Source organism: Amia ocellicauda, chromosome 11 (assembly GCF_036373705.1).
Source record: "Amia ocellicauda isolate fAmiCal2 chromosome 11, fAmiCal2.hap1, whole genome shotgun sequence".
Taxonomy (NCBI): domain Eukaryota; kingdom Metazoa; phylum Chordata; class Actinopteri; order Amiiformes; family Amiidae; genus Amia; species Amia ocellicauda.
In genome coordinates, this window is record NC_089860.1 from 27,214,337 (window position 1) to 27,236,880 (window position 22,544).

General features: G+C 42.4%; 2 protein-coding genes across 3 annotated transcripts in view; both read right to left on the bottom strand.

Moving 5' to 3' along the window:
* The window catches only part of ptp4a2b (protein tyrosine phosphatase 4A2b), a 33,764-nt gene extending 28,004 nt beyond the window's left edge, over nt 1-5,760 (bottom strand). Inside the window, exon 1 of the mRNA XM_066717239.1 lies at nt 5,624-5,760. The gene's annotated coding sequence lies outside the window, so the exon portion shown is untranslated. The remainder of the gene's footprint in view (nt 1-5,623) is intronic.
* Nucleotides 5,761-7,518: 1,758 nt separating this feature from the next.
* col8a2 (collagen, type VIII, alpha 2) overlaps nt 7,519-22,544 on the bottom strand; it is a 50,923-nt gene continuing 35,897 nt past the window's right edge. For both annotated transcript variants that reach the window (XM_066717242.1, XM_066717240.1), the window contains 2 exons: nt 22,090-22,274; nt 7,519-15,181 (listed from right to left, as the gene is read on the bottom strand). In XM_066717242.1, coding sequence (XP_066573339.1) covers nt 13,254-15,181; nt 22,090-22,243 — 2,082 coding nt within the window. In that variant the 5' untranslated portion in view covers nt 22,244-22,274 and the 3' untranslated portion in view covers nt 7,519-13,253. The remainder of the gene's footprint in view (nt 15,182-22,089; nt 22,275-22,544) is intronic.

Here is a 22,544-nt window from a genome sequence, read left to right on the forward strand (position 1 = left end):
TTGCTGTAATATGGAAACAATCTTTGCTAAGATAATGACAATTACTTCAAAAGAAAGGGGAGAATAAACAGCAATGACAGACTTCTCAGATGAAAGTTCCTTCTACCTTAAGTAACTGCTGTAATGATGGCAAATTCAAGTACACAACCGCCCCAATAGCATAATCTGCTATTGTGAATCTAATCAGCTCTATCAAAGAGGTCATGTCCAAAAAGGCTAAGAGCCTCTAACAGAGCGAGCTGTTGGGAGTCTCACATTTTTACTTTCAGTCTTCCTTGACTTGACAGTTGGAGGAAGTTGCCTTATTTGGCACCTAAACTGCGGCACATGATGTGCCCTCAGCAGCAGGAAGAAAGCTGTGTTGTTTCCATACATCAAATAAAATCAAACCTGTTCACACATTTATCTTGCCTTCAGAAAAAGTTAAATTAAAATGCAACTATGACATTAGCAGGAGGTTAACGATGGATTCAAGAGACACTGAACAGTCAGGAAATCTAGTTTAACAGCCTTTATGTAACATGCAAAGTAACAGTGAAAACCATGAACACACATTAGTACAAAATGTTTCAGGACATTGAATGAAAAATAATGTAAATTGACAAATGCACCAAAACCCTCATGCCGTCAACTAAACAAAAGACACTAGGCTGTTAATATTAATTATGGTTCCAACTAAACTTCTTGGCATGAGTACTTAAAACAGCAGCTTGTAGGAAGTAGTTACATTTCAACACGTCGACTCAAAAATCCCCTGCTACAGAACAGAACAATTTGCTTATGTAAATGAACACTTGTAGGGAAATGACGCTGTCCCTAAACGGTACTGTGCCTGCTCCACAAAGCACAGCTGACCTCCCCATCCCTGTTCTTTCCCTCCACGAGGTCAGTAACCTGAGTCCGAGTCCAATGTCTCCTGAAGGATTTCACAATGTCCTGTTCTGAACAGTAACACTCACACATTAGTCATCGCATACCGACCAGGAAAAGCCCCTGACCTAACCACATGCATGCTGGCTGTGTACTGTGTGCTCATAGGGTAATGACTGTTCTTTGAAAGGATAACTTTCTCCCCGAAGGCCAAATCAATATTTTACAGGACGCAAATAAGGGTATTCAAAGGATTATTTAAGGGGAAGCAGGAAACTGGTCTTGTGGATGGATCTGAAGCCACTTATCTGAAAACATTCTAGGATAACCATGAGTTTATATTAAAATTAAAAAAAGAACATGTAGTTATGAATCTGAAAATCATCCTACTTTATGGTTAATTAACAGGATCATATCATGTACAGCACTAGGTTTCATAATTGAACAATACATCTATAAATTCTTGTTGACGCCTATGTAGATTCTTCTTAATGTCAACTACGTGAAGCTGAACACGGTGGCTGGTATGGGCCACCCCTTCAGGGTTCACTCTGAGTGAAGCAGTGCTATAATTCCATGCCCTTATCACACGCAACTAATGTAAAAGCAGACTATCAAACCTTCTGCTTTCAGAAGAATGATTGTTCAGGAGGTCAAAAGGTGACAAAGTGGCATAATGACACCAATGCTATACAGGGAGTTTTCATCAACCTGAACAAACCATGAGTGAGCATGTGGGCTTCTAGATATGGAAAACAAAGCAACTGAAGAGGGAACGTGCATGATATATTACGAGTGATCTCATTATTTTAGCCATGATGAATTAAAAACAAAAAACAGCCTAGCTCTACAGTTGTGTCAGGAAAGTCTATCAGGTCCCAGATTCTGCATTAATTGTCATTTTCTAAGAAACTTACAAGTCTGCCAAATCCTGACCAATCACCCACAAACAAAAACAAGATGCATTTATTTGCTTAAAAAGAAAAGGGAATTAAGAGCGATTCAAATTAAACCATTACTGAGTCTTTCCTGTTGTGGAAGATCAGCAAAATGGAATGTCCTCTCTATTCCATTCAATTTCCAATACACCTATAAGCGCCTGCACACATTTCATGTTACTTTAACATGGTTTCTGCAGGGCAGGGCAAGCAAATGCTGCAGATAGCCTTTGCCAGCAGAGTTAATTAGATTCATAGAGGGGAGAGGGGAGAGGGGAGGGAATCTTGACTGATGTTGCATGATATCACAGGCAAACAGAGCTCTCGGCAAGCACAGGCCCTTCTTGAGAGGGACTGTAAACAGCGGTCTTCTTTAAATATTTAATAAAGATCTCTGAGAAGCAGTGTTTCATTATAAGCAGAAGCAGCAGCTAGGTTGATTCCATGCTGAGGTCCAAGAAAAGCTGCTTTCAGAAGACCTGCTGGGATTAACATGACACTGGGGACAGACAGCACCACAGCGCTCCCACCCCCAATGTTTACCAGACTTTTAAAAGGAGAGGGAAATAAGAAATGAAAAGGGTACCACAGCCCCTGCCAAGAATAGTTTTACAATCAAATACATGGGGAGTAGGTTGTGGGTGACAGTATAGCTCAAATAACCATAATAAAAGTTCACACATTCATGAAGAACTGAAGTTATGAGGACAATCCTGCTAGCTCTAGAATCTAACATGTGAAAGAGTTGGGATTTCCTTGATCTTTCTACCAACAATATTATCAGCACTAAAGACACAATGGGGCAGAAACCATCAGAACATTTTTCTCCGTGTGCAGAGGGGGCATACAGACAGTATTTGCCCGTCAACAAAGCAAGCTAGTGGAAACCGCAGCAGAGCAAAAAAAAAATCAAAATAAATAACTAATCTGTCCTGTTCTCAGTCTGACAGCGTCTCCTCATTCATTTCTAATAACCCCCAGCGATGAGTCGCAGCACTCAAGTCACGAAGCCAGAGACGCAGCTCGACACCATGTTGCCACTCCTCAGTTCAACACGTACTTACAACACACGAAGACTCACTGGCTGGCACGGCAAACTGCAATAGCCATCAGTGACCCGAAACACTGTTTACATGGAAAATAGTAGAAACCGACTCTGATCTATTTAGAAATCCTGCATCAACAGCACTTGCAAGAAACTGAAGTAAAGGCAACACTAAAGCATGTTCAGAGTGCAAATTGCCCAAGCTTTTTTTCCCCATTCACCAGTATAAATCTTTTTTTTTTTAAGTAGCTAAACAATTTTGTTAACAGCACATTAGCTATATTGATACTGGATTGATAGATCAACATTATTAGTCTGTTAGACTTTATAAGATAACTCAGGACAGAAACTGCATGACCAAAAGAAGTACATTCAAAGGCCACTCATTCCAAAACAGTAACTGTAAGCCAATACTGACTTACAATATCATGAGAGCCACATTGTGCACGTGAATGCTACACCACACATATTTTCTGGTGTCAAACTTCCATGGGAAGTAGGAAAATATGTTGCTTGTTGCTTCTGACTGATTGTCCACAGGAAAACCCAGGATAAAACAAACAAGCTTGTGTGCTTATTAGCCTATTATTGATGGCATCAACAGTCTGGTGTAATTTGAAAACAGCTTGCAATGTGTTGCCTTTGTGGCTGGATGGAGTCATAGCATAGGCACAGCCAGAAGGTATTTCTTTATCTGGATTTTAAGTGCTATTGCAGGAGCATTTATAAAGCATCATGTGTCAATTAGCTTTAATAATAACTAGGTCAGTCAGTTACCTATTGGATTTGTTGGACAGACTTGTGTACACTAACACCAAAATATGATCTTTAAAATGATTTTACACTAATGTTAGCATGATGAATAATTTAATGATGAATTATTAGTTTAGCAGTGTAGCTACTACAAAAAATGTATGTACAGTATTCATGAAAGGGGATCAGACATACATTCAATTTAAATTACACTTTACATTTTTAAAAAGCAATACATGTCTGTGACTAAAAATTGCTTTCTACAACACACACACAAATGTATGAACAGCAGATTTGTTTATTGAGTCCAATTTAAAACCGCAATACATCATACACCTCCATCTAAAACAAACCATACAAACTAGCATCTCAGAAGCAGAAACTAGCAGCCTACTTGCGGGAGCTTGAGTTAAATCCGCTGTCCTCTTTTCTGTAACAGTTAGTCAATAATCAAACAGTAGCCAAAACTGCAATTCTAGCAAGTAATGTCAAATGGCGGGGTGGGGCTGCACACTCAATTGCACAAAACAAAGAGCAGCTTCCTTGAACAGGAGGGGGCTCCTCTGTCGCCGACACTAAGAAACGGGGACATCCCCACCAGCGCAATCCGTATGGCAACCGCTGCATTAACCAGACCACTAAACTGGGTCAGTCAGACTGCTGATGTCAGCCCTGCAATCGGTTACTACACCCCCCAAGACCTCAACACAACCCTGTGAATCCAGCACACGTAAAAAAGGGTGCACTTTCATCTCTACAGGAAGGGGAGGGTTAAATGACTAGCAGGACGGCACAATAGGATCTCCTCACCAGGCGGTTTCTACGGCGTGTGGGGCCTTGGCATGACACTGCTACTGTAACGGCTTGCCATTGCATTCCAGCACAAGGACAAAGTACAAGGGATGGGCCCGACAAATGGACCGGCGGCAGATACTGTGGCAAGAGCCGCACACGGGAAGAGATTGGTTTCAAACAACACCGCTAATTTCACTGACAAGGACAATGCACACACATTGTGCGAGCTCTCAGTCCGTGTAATCCCGCAGCAGACGAGATCCCTGGGCAGCATCACTCCCCGTTACGGATACCAACGTGGTCGTGACGCATGTTGCCTGACAGTTCTTCCACGACCCGAACCGATTTGAATACACTGTCGTATGTTTCTTCGGAAAACCGACGCCACTTTGCATGTAGTATGTACACGCCACAGTACACCGACATGCAACACAAGGACATACAAACTTCACCCTTGTAAGCGAGTATTCACAACCACTGGCGTGTCTCTTGTTGCTACAGCCGTCTGCTCTCCTGGCAAGTGCAACACCATTATGGACGATTTCTTGAGTTTCATCGGATATATCCCGATTATTTGCAAGAAACCCATCCCATCCACATGTCAGATTGAGTGGAAATCAAGTGTCAACTATTCCTTTCACGTAATCTGGCCATTTCTGGATGGTATCACCCCCCCCCCCCCCCCCCCAACAGTTTGCTGGTCTTTTCAGCACAACAAATAAGTAGCATATACATTTAATAATACCGCATGCAATGAATATTTTAAGCACAGCGCCTAAATAACCAATCCTACGCAGACACACACGCACAGCCCAGGTATTCAATGTGAACCTCGGCCGCGTTATAAAGTATCCAACGGACTTCAAAAGTATCGGTTGGGAAGCTAACAAAGGCGGTTCATCTCAACTGAAACCATCTTTGAACGTAATCAAGATCTCCCCCGAGCACAGGGCGGCTCACCCCGTTATTGAGACACACCGAGGCCAACACGACACGCAACGAGGAGACGGCAAAGTGAAACAGACGAGCCCGAAATCACTGAAAACGGCAATGATGTGGGGAGAGAGCTCGCACTACTACTGAACTAATGGCTGCCGCCTGGTCGGACTACTCGACCGCTCGCTGGTACTTTCATTTAACTTCTGCGTCCCACACACTTCCTCCCGTCCTGCGATCTCTCTACGTGGGATGGAAACAAAGCGAGGAAGAGATTCAGACTTACAAAGAACAGGCTGTTCATTGAAATCCCGTAACAATCCCGGAGAAAGTGGACGGCAAAACAACGACCGCTTCGCGTCTTTTTTGTTCCTCGGTACAGTGTCGCTCTCTCTTTCCGAGCGGCTGAGGGAGGTTACTAGGTCTGTGCTCTACGTCACCGCCGTGCCCTACGTCACTGCCACGCACGGCGCCCGGGCAGGACTGATGACGTCTTACTCGAGTTAAAGCCGCAGAGCGCTGTGTTCAAAGTGATTCACAACTTCGTCATTTATTTAGTTATTTATTTAGTTAGTTAGTTAGTTAGTTTATTTCCTCATTCATGGATTTATTTGTTTAGGTGTTTGTTTATTTGTGTATTTGATTATGTCTTCGCATATCTGTTCTTTGCTTACTTAGATATTTTATTTCTTCATTTCTGGATTAATTAATTTACTTATTCGTACAATTATTATTTGTCTCACTCTGTACTTATTTCTTTTGCAATTCAGGCATACAAAAAAACTGCGGCGATTGGTAGATTCGAGGCAATTTAGTCTCTACGTGTGTGGAAGGCTTGCATTTGAGTTTTTGAATCTGTTAAAATGCTAATTGTGAATAGTCAATTAGGATAAAGTCTAAATACAATGTATTGCTTTTAAAGTGTATACATTATCCTTTAATAATTCAACGGGTATCTTCAATACACTTTTCCATTTTTTTTAATGAACCCTTTTGAATATACACACCAGTTCATTTAGGGTTGCGTTCATGTAGCGCAGATGTCCGCAGTTTTGCGTAGATCTGCGCTGCTCTACCAATGGGAGTGGATCTGTGCACAACTGCGCAAATGTGCGCAGCAAGAACCCGACCTGTGTTTGCCTTGCTTGTCCTGTGTTTGAGTGTAATATTGATCAGCCCTCCTTTTATTTCCAAATCAACTACACTCTAGTGGACACGGTCAGTAGATCTACAGCTAAGTTTTGAAAACCGTAACGATTAATCCTCCATCCATGTCCCCATGTTAATCACCAAGACTCAAACGGTGACTGACTGACTCGAAGGTCTGCAGGAGTTAATGTGCTTATGGTTGACTATGCATATCACTGCCACCCAGAGGACACATGTGCTCACTACACTAAAACATTACAAACAAAATAATAGATGTGGGCTCTATAACAGGCAAGGCAAAGTTTAGGCAAAATAAATGATATGGGGGACAATCTTTACACTAGAGCACAACACCCCAACCTCTGGACTCAGAGGTCAGGATCTAATTGATTTTATAAGTCCCTTCCATTTAAAAACATTACCTGCTAAACGCCTGGGAAAGATGGTAACCGTGACAAATGCAGCTAATCATTTGTAAAATTGGTTACGAACTTAAGGGCGCACTGGAGACCTTGTGGTCCCACTCTGAGAGACACCTGGGATATGGCCAGTTTAATGCACTTGCTCCAGTACACCTGTATGGTACCATGGAGCTTAACAATGTCTCTATGTGAACAAAGGCATCAGCATGCGTAGATAGATAATTAACATTGTGTGACGAGTATCTAACATAGCATACACACATACTTGTTTACTGAGCACATACAAATATCAAATTAGGGATCTGGACAAAAATAGAGCTTAAAGCTGCAGCAGTGTCATGTATCGTCATGTGGACAAGTGTTAGGTGCTAGCATCACCTGCTTTGAAATTCGAAGCAGTCAATAAGACCACGAAACCCCAGTCTGCATTATGTCCTGCATGTGATTTAAGGTGTGTAGGACCCATAACATGGCATGTAAATGTACACATAATCTTCATCATCAACATCATCAACACAATTGTAATTGTAATCCTTTGAGAAAACAATACTCTGCAAGGTCTCACGTGCAGACTACTGCAACTGATAATAACATTGAAGGAGAAAACATGTATACAAGAAAGGCTTTATTGATGTGGTATCAATACAATCAAGTACTTTAGTTTTAGTTTAAACTTTTTAATCACAAAACAAAAAAAACAAAAGGAGTGCATTTTATACCCAAAACCTATTACAGACAGTGCATGTAATAGGACATTTACAATGAAGAACACATATCCTATACTTTGCTACAAACTACGTCGTGTGTGTTGGGGGGATTTTGCAGATCCTTCAAAAATCACCATAAAGTTGCTGACTTGCAAATTATAAAGGTACTGTACATGTCCTTTCTGACTATACAAACCTTTACGGCTGAAGTACAAAGTTGTAGCATCGTTGTTTTGCACAAGAAAAGTATAAAATAGACCTTTATTAATGTTGCTTTGTGCAAATGTGAATATCATAGGCCACTTTTATTTATTTCAAAAGAAAAACAAAAACAGTATCACATAATAGTCTAAGGCACTTTTTTTTTTTCTTGGCTGCAGGTAAAAAAAAAAATCCAAAGTAGTCTTTCATTTCAAGAGTACTACATATCTACTGAACTTTCTCCTAAGATATACTTTATACACACTTCCAGAAAAATAAGCTGGACAACTAAAATTCATTGCATTCCATCATTTTGATAACTAACGATGAAGAATAATGGTTACATGTAACTTGTACGACATGTCATTGTTTATTTGGAATAAAAAAAGAAGAGAAATAGAGAAAGAAATGTAATGACATAAATAACAAGAACATGCCTTGCATTGTCTAAGAAACTCACAATAATGATAATTTACAAACTATTTTGTTGTTAAATGTTTTTAAGGATACATCGACAGTGCGAGGAGATAGTGAAGGAGTGCAATTCTGAAATACTGAAAACAAAATACTGTCTGAAAGGTATGTATTTTCTGAATCAACTGAACAATTAAATGAGTCACTTTAAATATCTGAGGGAAAAAAACTGTTACAGCTCTGCTTTTACAATACACATACTGTTTTGCCGTGATTGTTTTTTGTGTTTTTTTTTTACAGCATAATAAATTGGTCTGATTCTGAGGTGTTAAAATGCATGCTTAATTTGTTAATCTTGGACACATTTGGTTGAAACCATGCTATCTGAACATTACATTTTAGTTGGCGAAATGAACTAATGAATAAATTAATGATGAATTCATGAATGAATTGTTAATGTGCTTGTTTTTCTCTGTATTGTTATTTGATTATTATTTGTTTTATAGAGTAAGTAAGCATGGACAATACATTCTTCAAAGTCTTGCACTATATATCGCCCCAGTATGGAAACCACAACTTCGAAATTAATAAAAAGTGATGTAATACAGTGTTTCAGGGGAAAACATGTTCAATACCTTAAGCATGTCTACAGGACAGAGGATTACGATCAACCATTCTCTCCAGAATGTTTTTTTTTAATAATGCTGTTGATTGTGTACACTCAAAACTACAAGATTGTCTTTTATAATACAGTGTGTGCATTTGTGTCTGTATATACAGTCAAACATAACAGAAAATATAGGAGGAATTGAATTGAAGGGCGAAATATGGCAAAGCACTCTAAAAATGTGGAGTGGCACAAAAGAGTCTCATTAGGTTTTATGTACATATAAGCAATTTTGCATACCATAATTTGCCTCTTATATAAAGGGCATTTGTAAAATTGTAGATGAAATGCAAGCCACTTTTTTAATGAGTGGAGTTTTATGAATAGATGATGCTGTATTTTTTTGGCCTCATTTACTTCAGAAGTCTCAGCAGCACATATTTTCCCACTGCCACTCAGCTTATTAAAAAAACACACAACTAAAAAACAATGGTTGGTCAATATACAGAAGAATGAAGTTGCACTGGAACTAAAACACAGAACTTAATGAAGTGTATTCCTATAGACAGATCTCATTGAAATTGGGTGTCATACGACACAAGGCAGTTAACCTTCCAACTAAATGGACCACAAAGATGGGCAATTCTTAATTCATTAATCTTCATTTAGATTTCAACAAATATTTAACTTTCCAAGTCCAATAGCTGACTGTAAAATATAGTTTGTTAGTGACTGTATTGAAACTGAATTAGGCCAGAGTTTTCTTAAATATCATTTAGTGAAGGAAGTCTTTGTATTCCACACAAGAAAGCATCAGGGAAATGTTTCAAACTACCAGAGCACAGGGCAATTGAATTCATTGAGAAAACAGACAAGTGTCAAGGGGTTTCAAAGCAGTACCAATGCATGCTTTTTTAGTACTCCAAAGACAGCTTTAAGTAAGAGTCTCATTAATGTTTTCAGCATATCCTGCAAGCAATCAGTTGTAATGGAACATGGAAACCACTGGAGACTAGCTGTAGAAGATCTCTGTCAGCCTCCTGTTGCCCTATACATCGCACCGCTTACCACAAACCTTTATAATGATGATATCCTAAGATGTAATCTAAATTCAACCGAAAAAAATATTTGGGTTAACATTACAAAGGGCCTCTTTGACAGTTGTGCTTGGGGCCCTCACACAGGTGTCACCCAGTTATTGTGCTTTTATGATTTTAGTGTAACACCTCCATATCTGACACTTTGCTCAAGCTTGGCTTCACCTTTTGTTTACCTGTGTTATCACTACCCCTGATTAAACTTGAAGAAGAATGACACACAAAGCTGGATTTGTCCTGATTTGGGTAATAAAGTCGATGTTACTGGATATGATGAAATTGACTGCCCTACCTCGGATTTTCCAGTTATTTTATAAAACAGGCTGTGTGTCTCGTCAGCTTGTGCCATTTCCCCCGTGGTGTTTCCTTATCTTTTTTTCTACGTACTGTACATCTCCCTCAGATTACTCTGTTATCAGGACTACATGATATCTCTGCTCACAAAACTCTGCCATTGATCAACCTTCTGATATTTTCTGTCTCTCAACCTTACTTTTCCTCCCCTACACCTATCCCACAATCCTTGTCCAATCAATACCATTGCCTGGCACCATGTTGAAGCAGATCCTAGGAATATCACAGCGGGACCTAACCTGCTCAAAGTTAACAATGTAAATACTTTGATACTCATGCTGAATACATCAGAGCACATTTAAGATCAGATAGAGACGGCAACTTCTGGTCTCTGGGAAGTAAGGATTGGGGCTGAACATTGACTAAATGATTGTGTCATCCCACCTTGAAAATGATACATCAAGTGAAACGCAACACACAGATATACATGGGGAAGGCAGATGTGACCGTGCATGCCATTTGCTCTGATTAAGGTGAACTTTTGCCACATAACAGCTGACATCTTAGTTATCCATTGCCAGTGGATTTTGCACTGACTCTTAATCCTAGGATAATAAAAACCTAAATGTGTAAACACAATGAGCCATTTCACATGCCCTTCTGCTCCCCGACAGTACCTCTGCTCTCTAAATGTAGCTCACAATGCATCAGTTGGCCAATTACAGAAAACGGGAGGAGGCTGCCCTGTCTCACATTACATTTTAAGGTTGACTACCTCAATCAATCAGTAGATTCGTGCACAGTCACCCAAAAATTCTGAAAGCAAACATATCATTGTACAGCAAATCTGTTTTTTAACATTTACAGTTCAGTTCATTTTAAATTTTTATTTTTTCCCCTCATAGTCTATCCATCAAACTTACCAAATCTCCAAAATGTTTGTGTGTGTGTGTGTGTGTGTGTGTGTGTGTGTGTGTGTGAACACAGCACTGAATGACCACACAACTGTCAGATAGAAAATCCTGTCAGATGCATTGAATTCTGTGTGTGGTGTTTTACATATTGCAGTCAATTACTGACAGCATCAACTAAGATTCAAAACCATGCTGTATTAGCAGGTGAACATCAATTTGCACCAACATTTAGCACCATGGTGTTCCTATTACATTTGTTCAAAAGCTGTTCAACATTCAATTCCATTCTATATTCATTTACATGGATTAAACTAAACTGATATGATTTTTTGTGAAGAAATGCTTTATCTTTAATCTAGTGGTCTCCTTTTTCCACTAGATCAATACACGGTGCTGTCACATGTCAAATCTGCAAATACTTACTAGTAGCAATGTGCCAGTAGGAGTGATAACTGGCCTATTCTTATTGTATGATTTCCATTGGTTATGTCTGGTTCAACAACATAACTATATTTAAACTAGTTTTCAGCGACAAACCATCCCTCACAATGCACTAGACATCTGACACTAGTTTCTCAGTGAAACCTGCTATAAAAAAAATAATTGGTTGACTGTGATCATGTAATAAAATGAGACACGGAGATATTGGAAAATGAATTCTGTTCATTGACCAGATTGCCACATCCTGTGTCTTTAAATGGCAATCATATTACACCTTGGAGAGACAGATTAATGCAGATTACATGACATCCCTGTGACACGGATGGCTGATCCAGAATTACTCTCCGTCTATGAAACCATGATTGTTTGAACGGCTACAAAGGCAACTTTTCATGGGTATGACTATGATGGCATTCACTAGCATGGCAATGATGTGCACTATGAAAGAGAATACATCGTCTAATGTCTCAAATCTTTGTATCTCTCTCTCTCACACACACACACCAAGAAAGAGGAGGGAAGAATTGTTGTATACAGCAAATGTAGCAAGCCCCTGTTGTCAACCCAAATAACTATCCCTTTTTTAACAAAGTGTTGGAAATACAACATCAGATACACTTCAAAACACTTTAAAAATGCATGAACATTAAACACCGTTATTACATTGTACACATCCTTATCCAGCATTGACTAGTTGGTCTATGTATAGGGACTGCTTTTACAATATTACCAGTGGGGATGGCCGTTGGGTGGGAAAAAAGCCTTCTTCAGGCAATGCTCACAGTCTGTCTGTAAGACCACCCAGCAAACACAATGCTTCTGTAACAGCTGTGCTCTATTCCTCCTAATACAAGTATCATTTGTTGTATCTATTTCACATTCAGATAGCAAAGACCTTGTAATAATGTGGTTAAAAAAGAAAGCAAACAAACAAAACACAAAACAAAAAGGCAAGGCAATGTAAAAAGCAAATTTGATGACAACTCCCTAGGTCCTGAGCTCTAGCCTGATTCCACCTGGGTTTCTTTTTCGAGAATAAACCCCTCTGTTTATCCTTCATATTCTCTCAAACACACGAAGCCATTTAAGACATACAGGGGCGAAGGAGGTGAATCCCGCTTTCTGTGAATGTCGGAGGCAGATGTGGTCTTGGCCTTGCTTTTGACTCAGGCTGAGAGTACGCCTGACTGGGAATTGTGTTTTACTGTCCTTGAATGCTTACTGGGGATGTGCAGTCACAAGGGGAGGTGTCTAATATTGGTCACTTACACATTGCAAAGTAAGGTACTTAATAGTCTGATTCAATTAAAAACAAAACAAACCAAAACCACAAAACAACAACACAAACAATAATAACAACAATACTACTACTACTACTACTACTACTACTACTACTACTACTACTACTACTACTACTAATAATAATAATAATAATAATAATAATTACAATAATAATACTAATAATAGAGGCTAAAAATGAAACAGAACAAACATTTAAAAAAATGAAATAAAAACAAACAAAAACAAACAAGGCAAGAAATGCGGTCACTAGAGTGTAGTTGCTTCACGTTCACAAAGTCGTTTTGTGTTTTTGTTGTTGTTGTTGTTGTTGTAGTTGTTGTTGTTTTATATGGCTACTATTGCAAGGGGCTGCTGCTATTTTTGAACTGTTATGTCGGACAGAGCAGGAACCCTGAGAAGGTCGAGTGGATGTACTCTGTGGAATATAATCCATTGGCCTGGTCTGAAGGCATCTGCACCCACACCTGATCGTTCTCCTTGAGCTCCAGCACGGCGCTGCCCGAGGCCTGGTCCATGTATCCTTTCTTGTACTCGTCGTAAGTGTACGTGGCTGGCACATTGTTCTTGTAGAGCGCCACCCAGACACTGCTTCCCTTTACATGGACATGGTAGGCAAAGTAGTATACTCCAGCAAGGGGGCTGGTGAAGAGGCCGGTGGCAGGATTGTAGGCGTTCTGCCCATTGTACAAAGTCCTGTCAAACTTAATGGGCATCCCGGAGGGCGGGAATGGGGTGGTCAGGATAGCGGTGAATGCAGGTGCTAGTCTGGCGGAGAGCTCCCCACGTCCAAACTGCGGCTTACCCGAATTTCCTCCATCTGGAATTGACTCCCCTCCAACCCCAGCCTCCTGCAGCCCTGCCACCTGGGTGTCTGGCCCATTGATGAAGGCTCCAGGGGGGCCTGGGGGTCCAGGTGGGCCTGGGAGCCCTGGGTTTCCATTAATCCCAGCTGGGCCAGGCTTCCCAGGAGGACCCTGCGGCCCTGAAGGGCCCTGCTCACCCATCTTTCCATCCCCTGGGCGTCCGGGAAGACCAGACTCCCCTTTCTGCCCTTTAATACCCTGTGGACCCATGGGCCCTGATTGTCCCTGCATGCCAGGGATTCCAGAGTTGCCCCTGGGCCCTGGAGACCCAACCTCACCAGGTTCCCCTTTTGGCCCTGGCACTCCTGATAACCCTGGGGCCCCTGGCAAACCTATGTGTCCAGGCTCCCCTTTAGGCCCTGTCTTCCCCAGAGGTCCCATAAGACCAGGCAAACCCCTCTCCCCTGGAATGCCAGGCGTCCCTCCCAACCCAGTGGGCCCCTGATCCCCCCTGAGGCCAGGAAGGCCAGGGGGTCCTATAGGGCCCACCTCACCTCTCAGGCCTGGCATCCCGTTCTTCCCAGGGAGTCCCATGCGGCCCTGAAGTCCTGGGTTGCCTGGTAGTCCCTGATGACCCTTATCCCCTGGCTGCCCATCCAACCCCGGAACCCCTTTGTCCCCAGGGGATCCAGGCATCCCTGTGGGGCCCTGCTCACCCTTCTCGCCGATCAGCCCTGGCTTGCCATAGCCAGGGGAACCTGGGAATCCAGGAACCCCCTTCAGCCCAGGCTCACCTTTGGGACCTTTCGACCCGGGCACACCGGGCAAGCCATCTAATCCTGGCTTGCCAACTCCGTTCAACCCTGGCTGGCCCTGAGGCCCATGTGGGCCGATCTCTCCAGGCATTCCTTGAATTCCTGGAAGCCCTTGGTCTCCTTTTGGCCCAACTGGCCCTGGCAGCCCATTTAGTCCTGGCTTCCCAATCCCATCTAGGCCTGGAGCACCTTTAGGCCCCGGGGGCCCAATGGGGCCCTTGGGACCTGGCAGGCCTGGTTGCCCATTGCCATTTTCCCCCTTGATTCCCTGGTCCCCAGGCACTCCCTGCACACCCTTCAGCCCCGGCTCACCCCTGGCCCCTGGCAGCCCCCTACCTCCTGGGAGCCCAGGCTTGCCATTCAATGACAGGCCTGCTGGCCCCGGGAGGCCTGGTTGCCCAGGTAACCCCCTGGGCCCTGGTTCACCCCTCTGGCCTAACTCTCCATTCAGTCCAGGCTGCCCCTTCTGCCCTGCCTTCCCAGGGAGCCCTGGCAATCCTGGTTTTCCAATCCCGGAGAAACCCTGCGGCCCAGGTGGACCTGGCGGGCCGTTCATTCCTGGCTTTCCCATACCGGGCTTCCCTGGAACACCAGGTGGCCCAATTGGTCCTCTGGGGCCAGGCTTGCCCTGAGGGCCGGGTTCCCCCTTCATCTCCATAGGAAATAAGGGTAGCATGTCTGCAGAGAAAAATGGAGAGAAAGAAAGAGAGACAGAGAGAGATGTTTGTTATGACAATCTTGTAAAATCACCACTCCAACACAACACTCATAATAGTAATCATTCTTCTCCCTTGTTTATTTTTAAATATATCTTTTAGACAGCCCCTGGTCTATGACACTGCCCAAACCCCACTCTACAATCACAGAGCGCGCCTGTGATGAACAAGTCAGGAGAAGAACAAAGACCAGCACCAGAGCCTGCTCCTGTGAGCAACCATCATGCGCCTGATAAACACACTGTGTCTCCTGGTGTTTACTGTCCCAGTACTTTTGCTAACACAGAGGCCACAATGCTGCTGATCAGCCCGTGGCCCCACCAGATGCCAGTCGTCACAATAGATTGTCGATCCTCGGATTCCAGCTGGTGACTCTACAATCATGTCTTGGTTAATAAAGATGCCATGAAGCAGTTCTCTTTGACTTGTGTCTGTTGGCCCTATACATGTGGCGATACAGTGAGCATCTACAGAAAAGGAAGAGCTATAAAACGGTTGAAAAAATGTGTGCTTTAAGCTCCACTTCTAATTCCCCAGTCAACTGCAGTGGCCTGGAAAAACACCTAATTAAACTGTACCTGTGACTGTCACTGTAAATCACTCGAGCACATTCGAGATCTAGTTTACAGACCTTTTTATCGCTCTTGAGCAGACTAAACTGCTCTGCCAGCAGATTAAGCCTGTTGTTATATTCCAGCTAATGTTCCCCATTCACACAACACATGGTTATAATTACACACAGGCTGTGACCCCAGTCAGCTGATAAGAAAAAAGCCAGTCATGTACCACTTAAAGGGACAGCCGAAAAAAAAAATTAAGAACAAAACATCCATTCTGTTTATTGTAAAACTCCAGAAAGTATTTTGTATATTCCCTATACGATGAACTGAACACTGGGGAAAGCTTACCCTAACCCTAGCCCAACCCAAAGCTAACTCTAACCTGAACCCTGAATTCAAGTCTACTGCAAATCTAAGCTGGTTAAAATATAATTCAGAATCAGACTTTTATGTTGTCATAAGTCTAACACGCTACCATTATTCCTATCCTAACTTAAAAGTAAACCACAGGAATAAAATAATAAAAACATAAGTACATTTTAATGCCTGAGAGTATATTTTAGTTTCCATGCTAAATGCATAATCTTGTACTGCATCTCAAAATGTGTGGTTATTTAAAAAAAAAGACACAGAAAGTGACAGGAAGAGGCAGAATGAGAGTACAAGATACCGCACACCTGCCCAAACCTTTATTCGCTGGCACTTATCTCTGCACAGCTGTTTGGCATTATCATTATCACCAAGATACCGACTGTGCTGTTATCATACGCACTCGATCTACAAAGACTGGAGAGACTAAAACCTGAGAGATGAGAGGAACAATCGCTCAGTTCTGTCTCTGGTCTATTGCGTTTTAGAGACTTTAATCCCAACACATTTAACTCATTTGTCCCAGGCTGAATTACAGTTGATCTGCATACTTCAGTCTGTTTCATTGAGCCGACCTCAGCTGTTCAAAGACATTTCACTCCCTACATACATTAATTAGCATGAGGCTATCAGGGAGAAGAAGACAATAATTCACAATATTTAATTTCCGGGCAGCATCTGGTTTGTGTCTGAACTTCACATTGCCAATGTGAGTCTGAATAGCTAACAGATGTATAAAGATGTTTTAACCTACATGTTATTATAGAAAACTGCCGCTGGTTTGTCAATATCATGAGATAGATCTGATTGAGGCAGTTCAGAGGAGAGCAACCAGACTTATTCCAGGTCTGAAGGGAATGTCCTACTGAGAGACTGAGGAACTGAACCTTTTCACCCTGGAACAGAGGAGACTACGTGGGGACTTGATTCAAGTCTTCAAAACCATGAAAGGCATCGAGCACATCAAACCAGAGGAGCTTTTTCAGATCAGCAGGGACACACGCACCCGGGGACACAAATGGAAATTGGGCTTCAAGGCATTCAAGACAGAAAACAGGAGACACTTCTTCACACAGAGAGGCGTCACAATCTGGAACAAACTCCCCAGCGATGTGGCTGAAGCTGAAAGTTTGGGAACATTTAAAAATAGACTGGAGAGGATCCTTGGATCACTTAGTTATTAATGGACACCAAACGAGCACGATGGGGCGAATGGCCTCCTGTCGTTTGTACACTTTCTTATGTTCTTTCTAATATATCCAGTTAAGACATACATAAAGAGGTCTGTGTTGTAATCACGCCTTACATAGACAATAACCTACAATATGTTATCCTGAAATCATCTGACAACAGAGTTGTAAAGCAATTAAAGCACATAGCAAAACCAACCAATCAAACGAATGAATGGATGATGTTCAAGCGCATAGTTATTAAATCAAAAAGAGGGAAAGTTCTCCCCCTGGTGGCTAAAATAAATTAATACATAAATCACATTTTAACAACAAATTGAAAATCGACTAACGTTTTTGACTCTTCTGTATTATAATTTTTATCACCTTAACAAAATGAAAGCTGTGCTTCATTTATCAATATTATTTACCGATTTTAAAATCTATCTATCTATGTAGTGCACAGAAAAGGTAAGGGTATAATGCAACCACAGGGAACATTTCAACTTCCAAAAAGATGAAGAGGGCTGCACAGTAATATGAAAGGTTACCTATTGCCCATGGAGCTCTAGCCTAATACGTCTAACCTTCAGAGTGTGAAACTGAGCAGAAACGAAAAGAAATAGAGGTCCGCAGGGGTACAGATTCAACAATCCATGAAATCTGAACTTGGGTGTTTGTTTCTGAGCTGCTGAGGTGATCTGAGTGTCATAACTGCAGGAGTTCAATTTAACATCTGACTCACAGTAGGTGTCCTTTCTGGTAGAACTGGGCTCTGTTCTGACACACTGCAGGACTGTGCATGCCCACGACGCCTGGCACAGATGTAGAACTAGAAAAGCAACAGCTGTGTGCTCTAATTGTCATGTAGCGTTCTTCTCACCAGAGCACAATCTCTCCTTTGGTGATATTGTAGAGGACTACTTCACAGAATCGGAGGACACTTCTGGATTGTATCAGCTATCGATTTGTGCCCAGCGAAGCATAGGCTGGTGTTATGGGCAAGATGCAAGGGCTGCAGGCACACTTCATTATGAGATGCATCACCATTAGGGGGCAACATTCAACAATGTGGATATTTGACATTGATTAAGCATTAAACCTGTATTGTCACCAGTTTGGTCTCGTCTCGAGTGCTGTCATACAGCAGTAATGTGTCTCCTCTGCTCTTAGTGCATGGGCAACCTTTGAGCAAGGCAAAACAAGTCCTCAGACCAGAGCAGCTTTAATATACACACACACACTCACACAATAATATCGAAGCACTGCTCTGGACTATTTTTACAAGGACATTTTAACTGCTTTAACATTGCAGATCAATCTCATCCAAAATGCACAGCCATTGCCCTGGGGGGATTTAAGTGCAATTTGCAAATGTAATTTCTTGCCAGCTTCAGCTGTACCACAACTGAGCGTTTTTCTTAATGAGGAGTCCTTCAATTGATCTGTGACTGAACTTAATGACGTCTGGGCATTATTTTCCGTCTTCTCCTCCTGTGTCGGCCGGCCAAATAGGTAGAGGAGCCAACTGCAATTTGAATTTCATTGTTGAACAGTGATTATTCATCCAGCCGGAGAATTCCGCTGAGATGTTTCCTATCGGGAAAGTGAAGACTGCTGTGTCATGCAGGTTGCCAGGAGTTTGGTCTTTAGTGGCTGTGTTTATTTAGGTTTGGGCTCTGCAGTAGACCCCGTGCTCAGCTTGTATGACTTTTGGAGAACATGCAAGTGCGCCTGTTATTTCACACAGTGATGGGCTGCAATTATGCTGCGGGCAATTTCCAGCAACAACAACAAAAATCCCATCCCTCTTAGCGCTCACAGCTTGCAAGCAGAAACACATTGGCATTTACAAAAGGCAAAAAACAAATCTAGAATATTGCTCAGGCCAGGACACTGCTCATCTTTAGTGTCTTAACATAGGCTATTTCACTCAATTCCTGATTTAACCAAAACCAGCTTATCCCACTTTACAGACTAGTATTAGCCTTGATGGTGTATTGATATTTCTTCGGTCTTGACAGTGGAAACCTGCCTACAAACACTAGTCTTGTCATCCAGTCGTGTGTCTGGCTAAAGACAGATGTGTACCAAATTGGCATCATATTGATGGAGTCATAAAAGTCAGAAAAAAAAGTGTGAAAATGTGAAAAACGAGGAACAGGCATACTAAGGGAGGCATAGCGCCAGCCTCTGTGAAATAGTGTTCATTACAGTGCCCAATACAATTAGTAATTCTATATCCTACGGTCTGCTTTGCAAAAGAAAGGGCTTCTTAGAAATTTAATTTATTGTGCGAGCGACAGTATGTTTTACGTCAGGTTGGAAGGATGCCTTTCCACTGTAATGTGCCCTCTTGTCCAGCAGGTGGAGCCACAAACCCAATTACAAATATTACACAGCTCTGCTTGAACTACTGCCTACAGTCCACACATACAAAAACATACATGCAATAATAATGATGATAATAAAGACATACACAGATAAATAAAGATCTAAATGAAGAATACATGTTTAGCAATACATGCTGCTGCTTGTACACTGTGAGTGAAATGTACTTTCAGTGTATATCACCTGCACTCAGGAATTTACACACGGTCCAAAAGCATGCATGTTCTGAACATTTTCTGCGATTAAAAAGCGAACAAGAAAGCAGCACAAACACGATCTTTCACCACTGTATCTGTGGCCAGTTTCATAAAACTATTGCGCAAACTACCTGAACACATTAGTGTCAATACGCTTAGTTAAGGGCAAAGCTGCTATATTTAAAGCTCAAGTTATTAAATACTTACAGCACTTTATGTAACTAGCCTCTGGTGCTCAGCACAAGGTCACCAGGGCCTACTGAATCGCTGTTTTTCCACCACGGAGTGACACATTTTCTCCCACATATTGTAGGTTATTGTCTATAGTTTGTTGCTGATTAGGTTAAACACCCCAATGCCTCGCAACATGGTGGTAAGTTGAATTTGCTGTGGCTCCTTTCTCCCTCTCTTTCAGACTTCCCACCGCGATGAAGTAGACAATACGGGAGGGTGCCATCGAGCGAAGTGTCCCATACAGAGAGAATGGACTGGGGCTATTTGGCGTGTGTGTCTTGTGTCTCTGTATGTGATTGCAAGTGTGTTACTGTCACTCATAGAAACAGGTGTCAGAAGCATAAAAGAAAAAGGTTCAGATTCCAGATTTCATTCTGAAAGATATTCCAGAGCATGGCACCAGGAAAGTCTTTTTTCTCCCTGCGTGTTGTTGACGCCTCGCTACCGAAGATGTCTATCCAAGAGTCAAGGCAATCAAGTCAACATGGCTAACTAGGAAGTCAGACGGAGGGAAAGCAGTAATGGATATCTGTGCCATCACTGCAACCCCCTTCATTTGCCTTTCCAGGGAAAAGAAAGAAAAAGAAAACCACTGCTAACAATGACCAGATGCTCTGAAGAATTTCGGAATCCCTCACTTGCATGCCAATCATAAATAATCAAGGAAGGCTTTATTAATGGGCAATCATGCAAGTAATGCAGCCGGGATCTGGGAATGATGGGAATTATGATAAAGGAATAGCTAATTGGATGAGCAATGGATTTAAACTTCTCTGTGTTCATTCCTGAAATGCCCAATTTGCGACAATCAAACAAACATGTTATCCCCTACACCTTTTTCTAGTTTGGCGCAAGTCCGCATTTCAGACCCTAATTTCAGCCTCAAAAGAATTTTTGAAATGCTTTGGAAAACAACTCCCCCATTTCCGAAAACAGAGCGTTCTGCAGGGTGGATGTTGTTACAGCTCGCTCCCGCAGACAGGAATGCATGTGCAGCTCGCTGTCATTCACCGTGCGATTCTCATCACCCGGCAGCTTCAGCCAGGGTAGTACTTGGGCTGTGTCTGCACCCCTCTGGTCCTCCAGCTCTTGTGCCTGTGCCAGCGAGGAACCTGGCAGCCTCAAGGCTCTGATATAGAGTCCTTTAGGGACCTGCCACGATCTCTCTGTCTCTCCTCCCACACATTGTCCGAGCTCTTCATATATCAACCTGCTCCGAGCACAGTAGCGACTCGGCAAAAGACTTTCCTGCAACTCCACAGCCTGAGAACTGTGCTAGGCTTTATTTTTCTCCGTCCCCTTGGTACACAAGAGAGTGCACATGGATGCAGCCACTTTCCTTCAGCTGCAATGGGCCAGCACTTGCTCCTTATAGAAGTTCACCACTATTAATTTTGCACGGTAATTGGGCAGCAATTCACTTTTTTTATGCACTTTGTTTTGCTATGATTTATCCAAAGTTTGTATCGTCCTCTCCATGCTTTATTACAATTTCACTTTTGTTTGTTTCCTACTCTCTCATGTGGTTTTACTGTGGAATACTACAGTTTTTGTTTTTACACCAGGCAACACCGAGAGGCCAGTGACTGAAACATCCCAGCTGACAGCATACTTTCTAATCTTGGCGAATTTAACAGTGACATCTGTCTGTGTTTTAAAACCTCTAGCCCAAGTTAGCTATGCTAAGATGACCAAGGTCTTTTCTAAAGTCCTGAAGGTTAAATGCTTCTAAAAATGTGCTAAATGTAAAAGTGAGTGAACGGTGAAAGGTGTAACAAAGGCTCGTAAATGCCAGTCAGTTAATTATCTAGTAATCTCAGTCAGTAGAGTAACTCACTCTCAGTGCTCTCCTGGGCTGGATTCAGTGGCACTGGTTTGGTTGGTAGGTTATTTGGGGCAGTGTTGTGGAGAAGTGCCGCAGACCGCTCACTAGGAGGAATAAACACTCACCCATGTGCTGGCCCTTGCCTTCTCTGAAAGGAGGGCCCACCGGTCCCTTCATCATAGGCTGCATGTACTTCATTTGGGGCATGGGAGGGTAGCCCCCTGCTGACACGCTCCCCAGCGTCAGCAGCACACAGACGGGCAGCAGTAGCACATTCATGATCCTCCCGTTTGACAAAGCGGCAATGAACCTGCAGGAAGCACAGAACACAAGTGGGCAGAAGGTCAATAATAAGTTCCAAATAATACCCAGACCTTTCCCCCCCATTTAAATGAGTGAACACCAGCATGCCTTTATCTCTAGTCATCCTCATCCTTAGGGAAGGAAAGCAAGACAAGTTGTAGATCAAACAAACAAACGCACCAACCAATGAAAACAAGGGAAGAGATGAAGGGGATACAGCGAGAGTCAAGGATGCTGCTGGACAGAGTTTTAAAGAGGGTCATGGGGTAACCTGGCT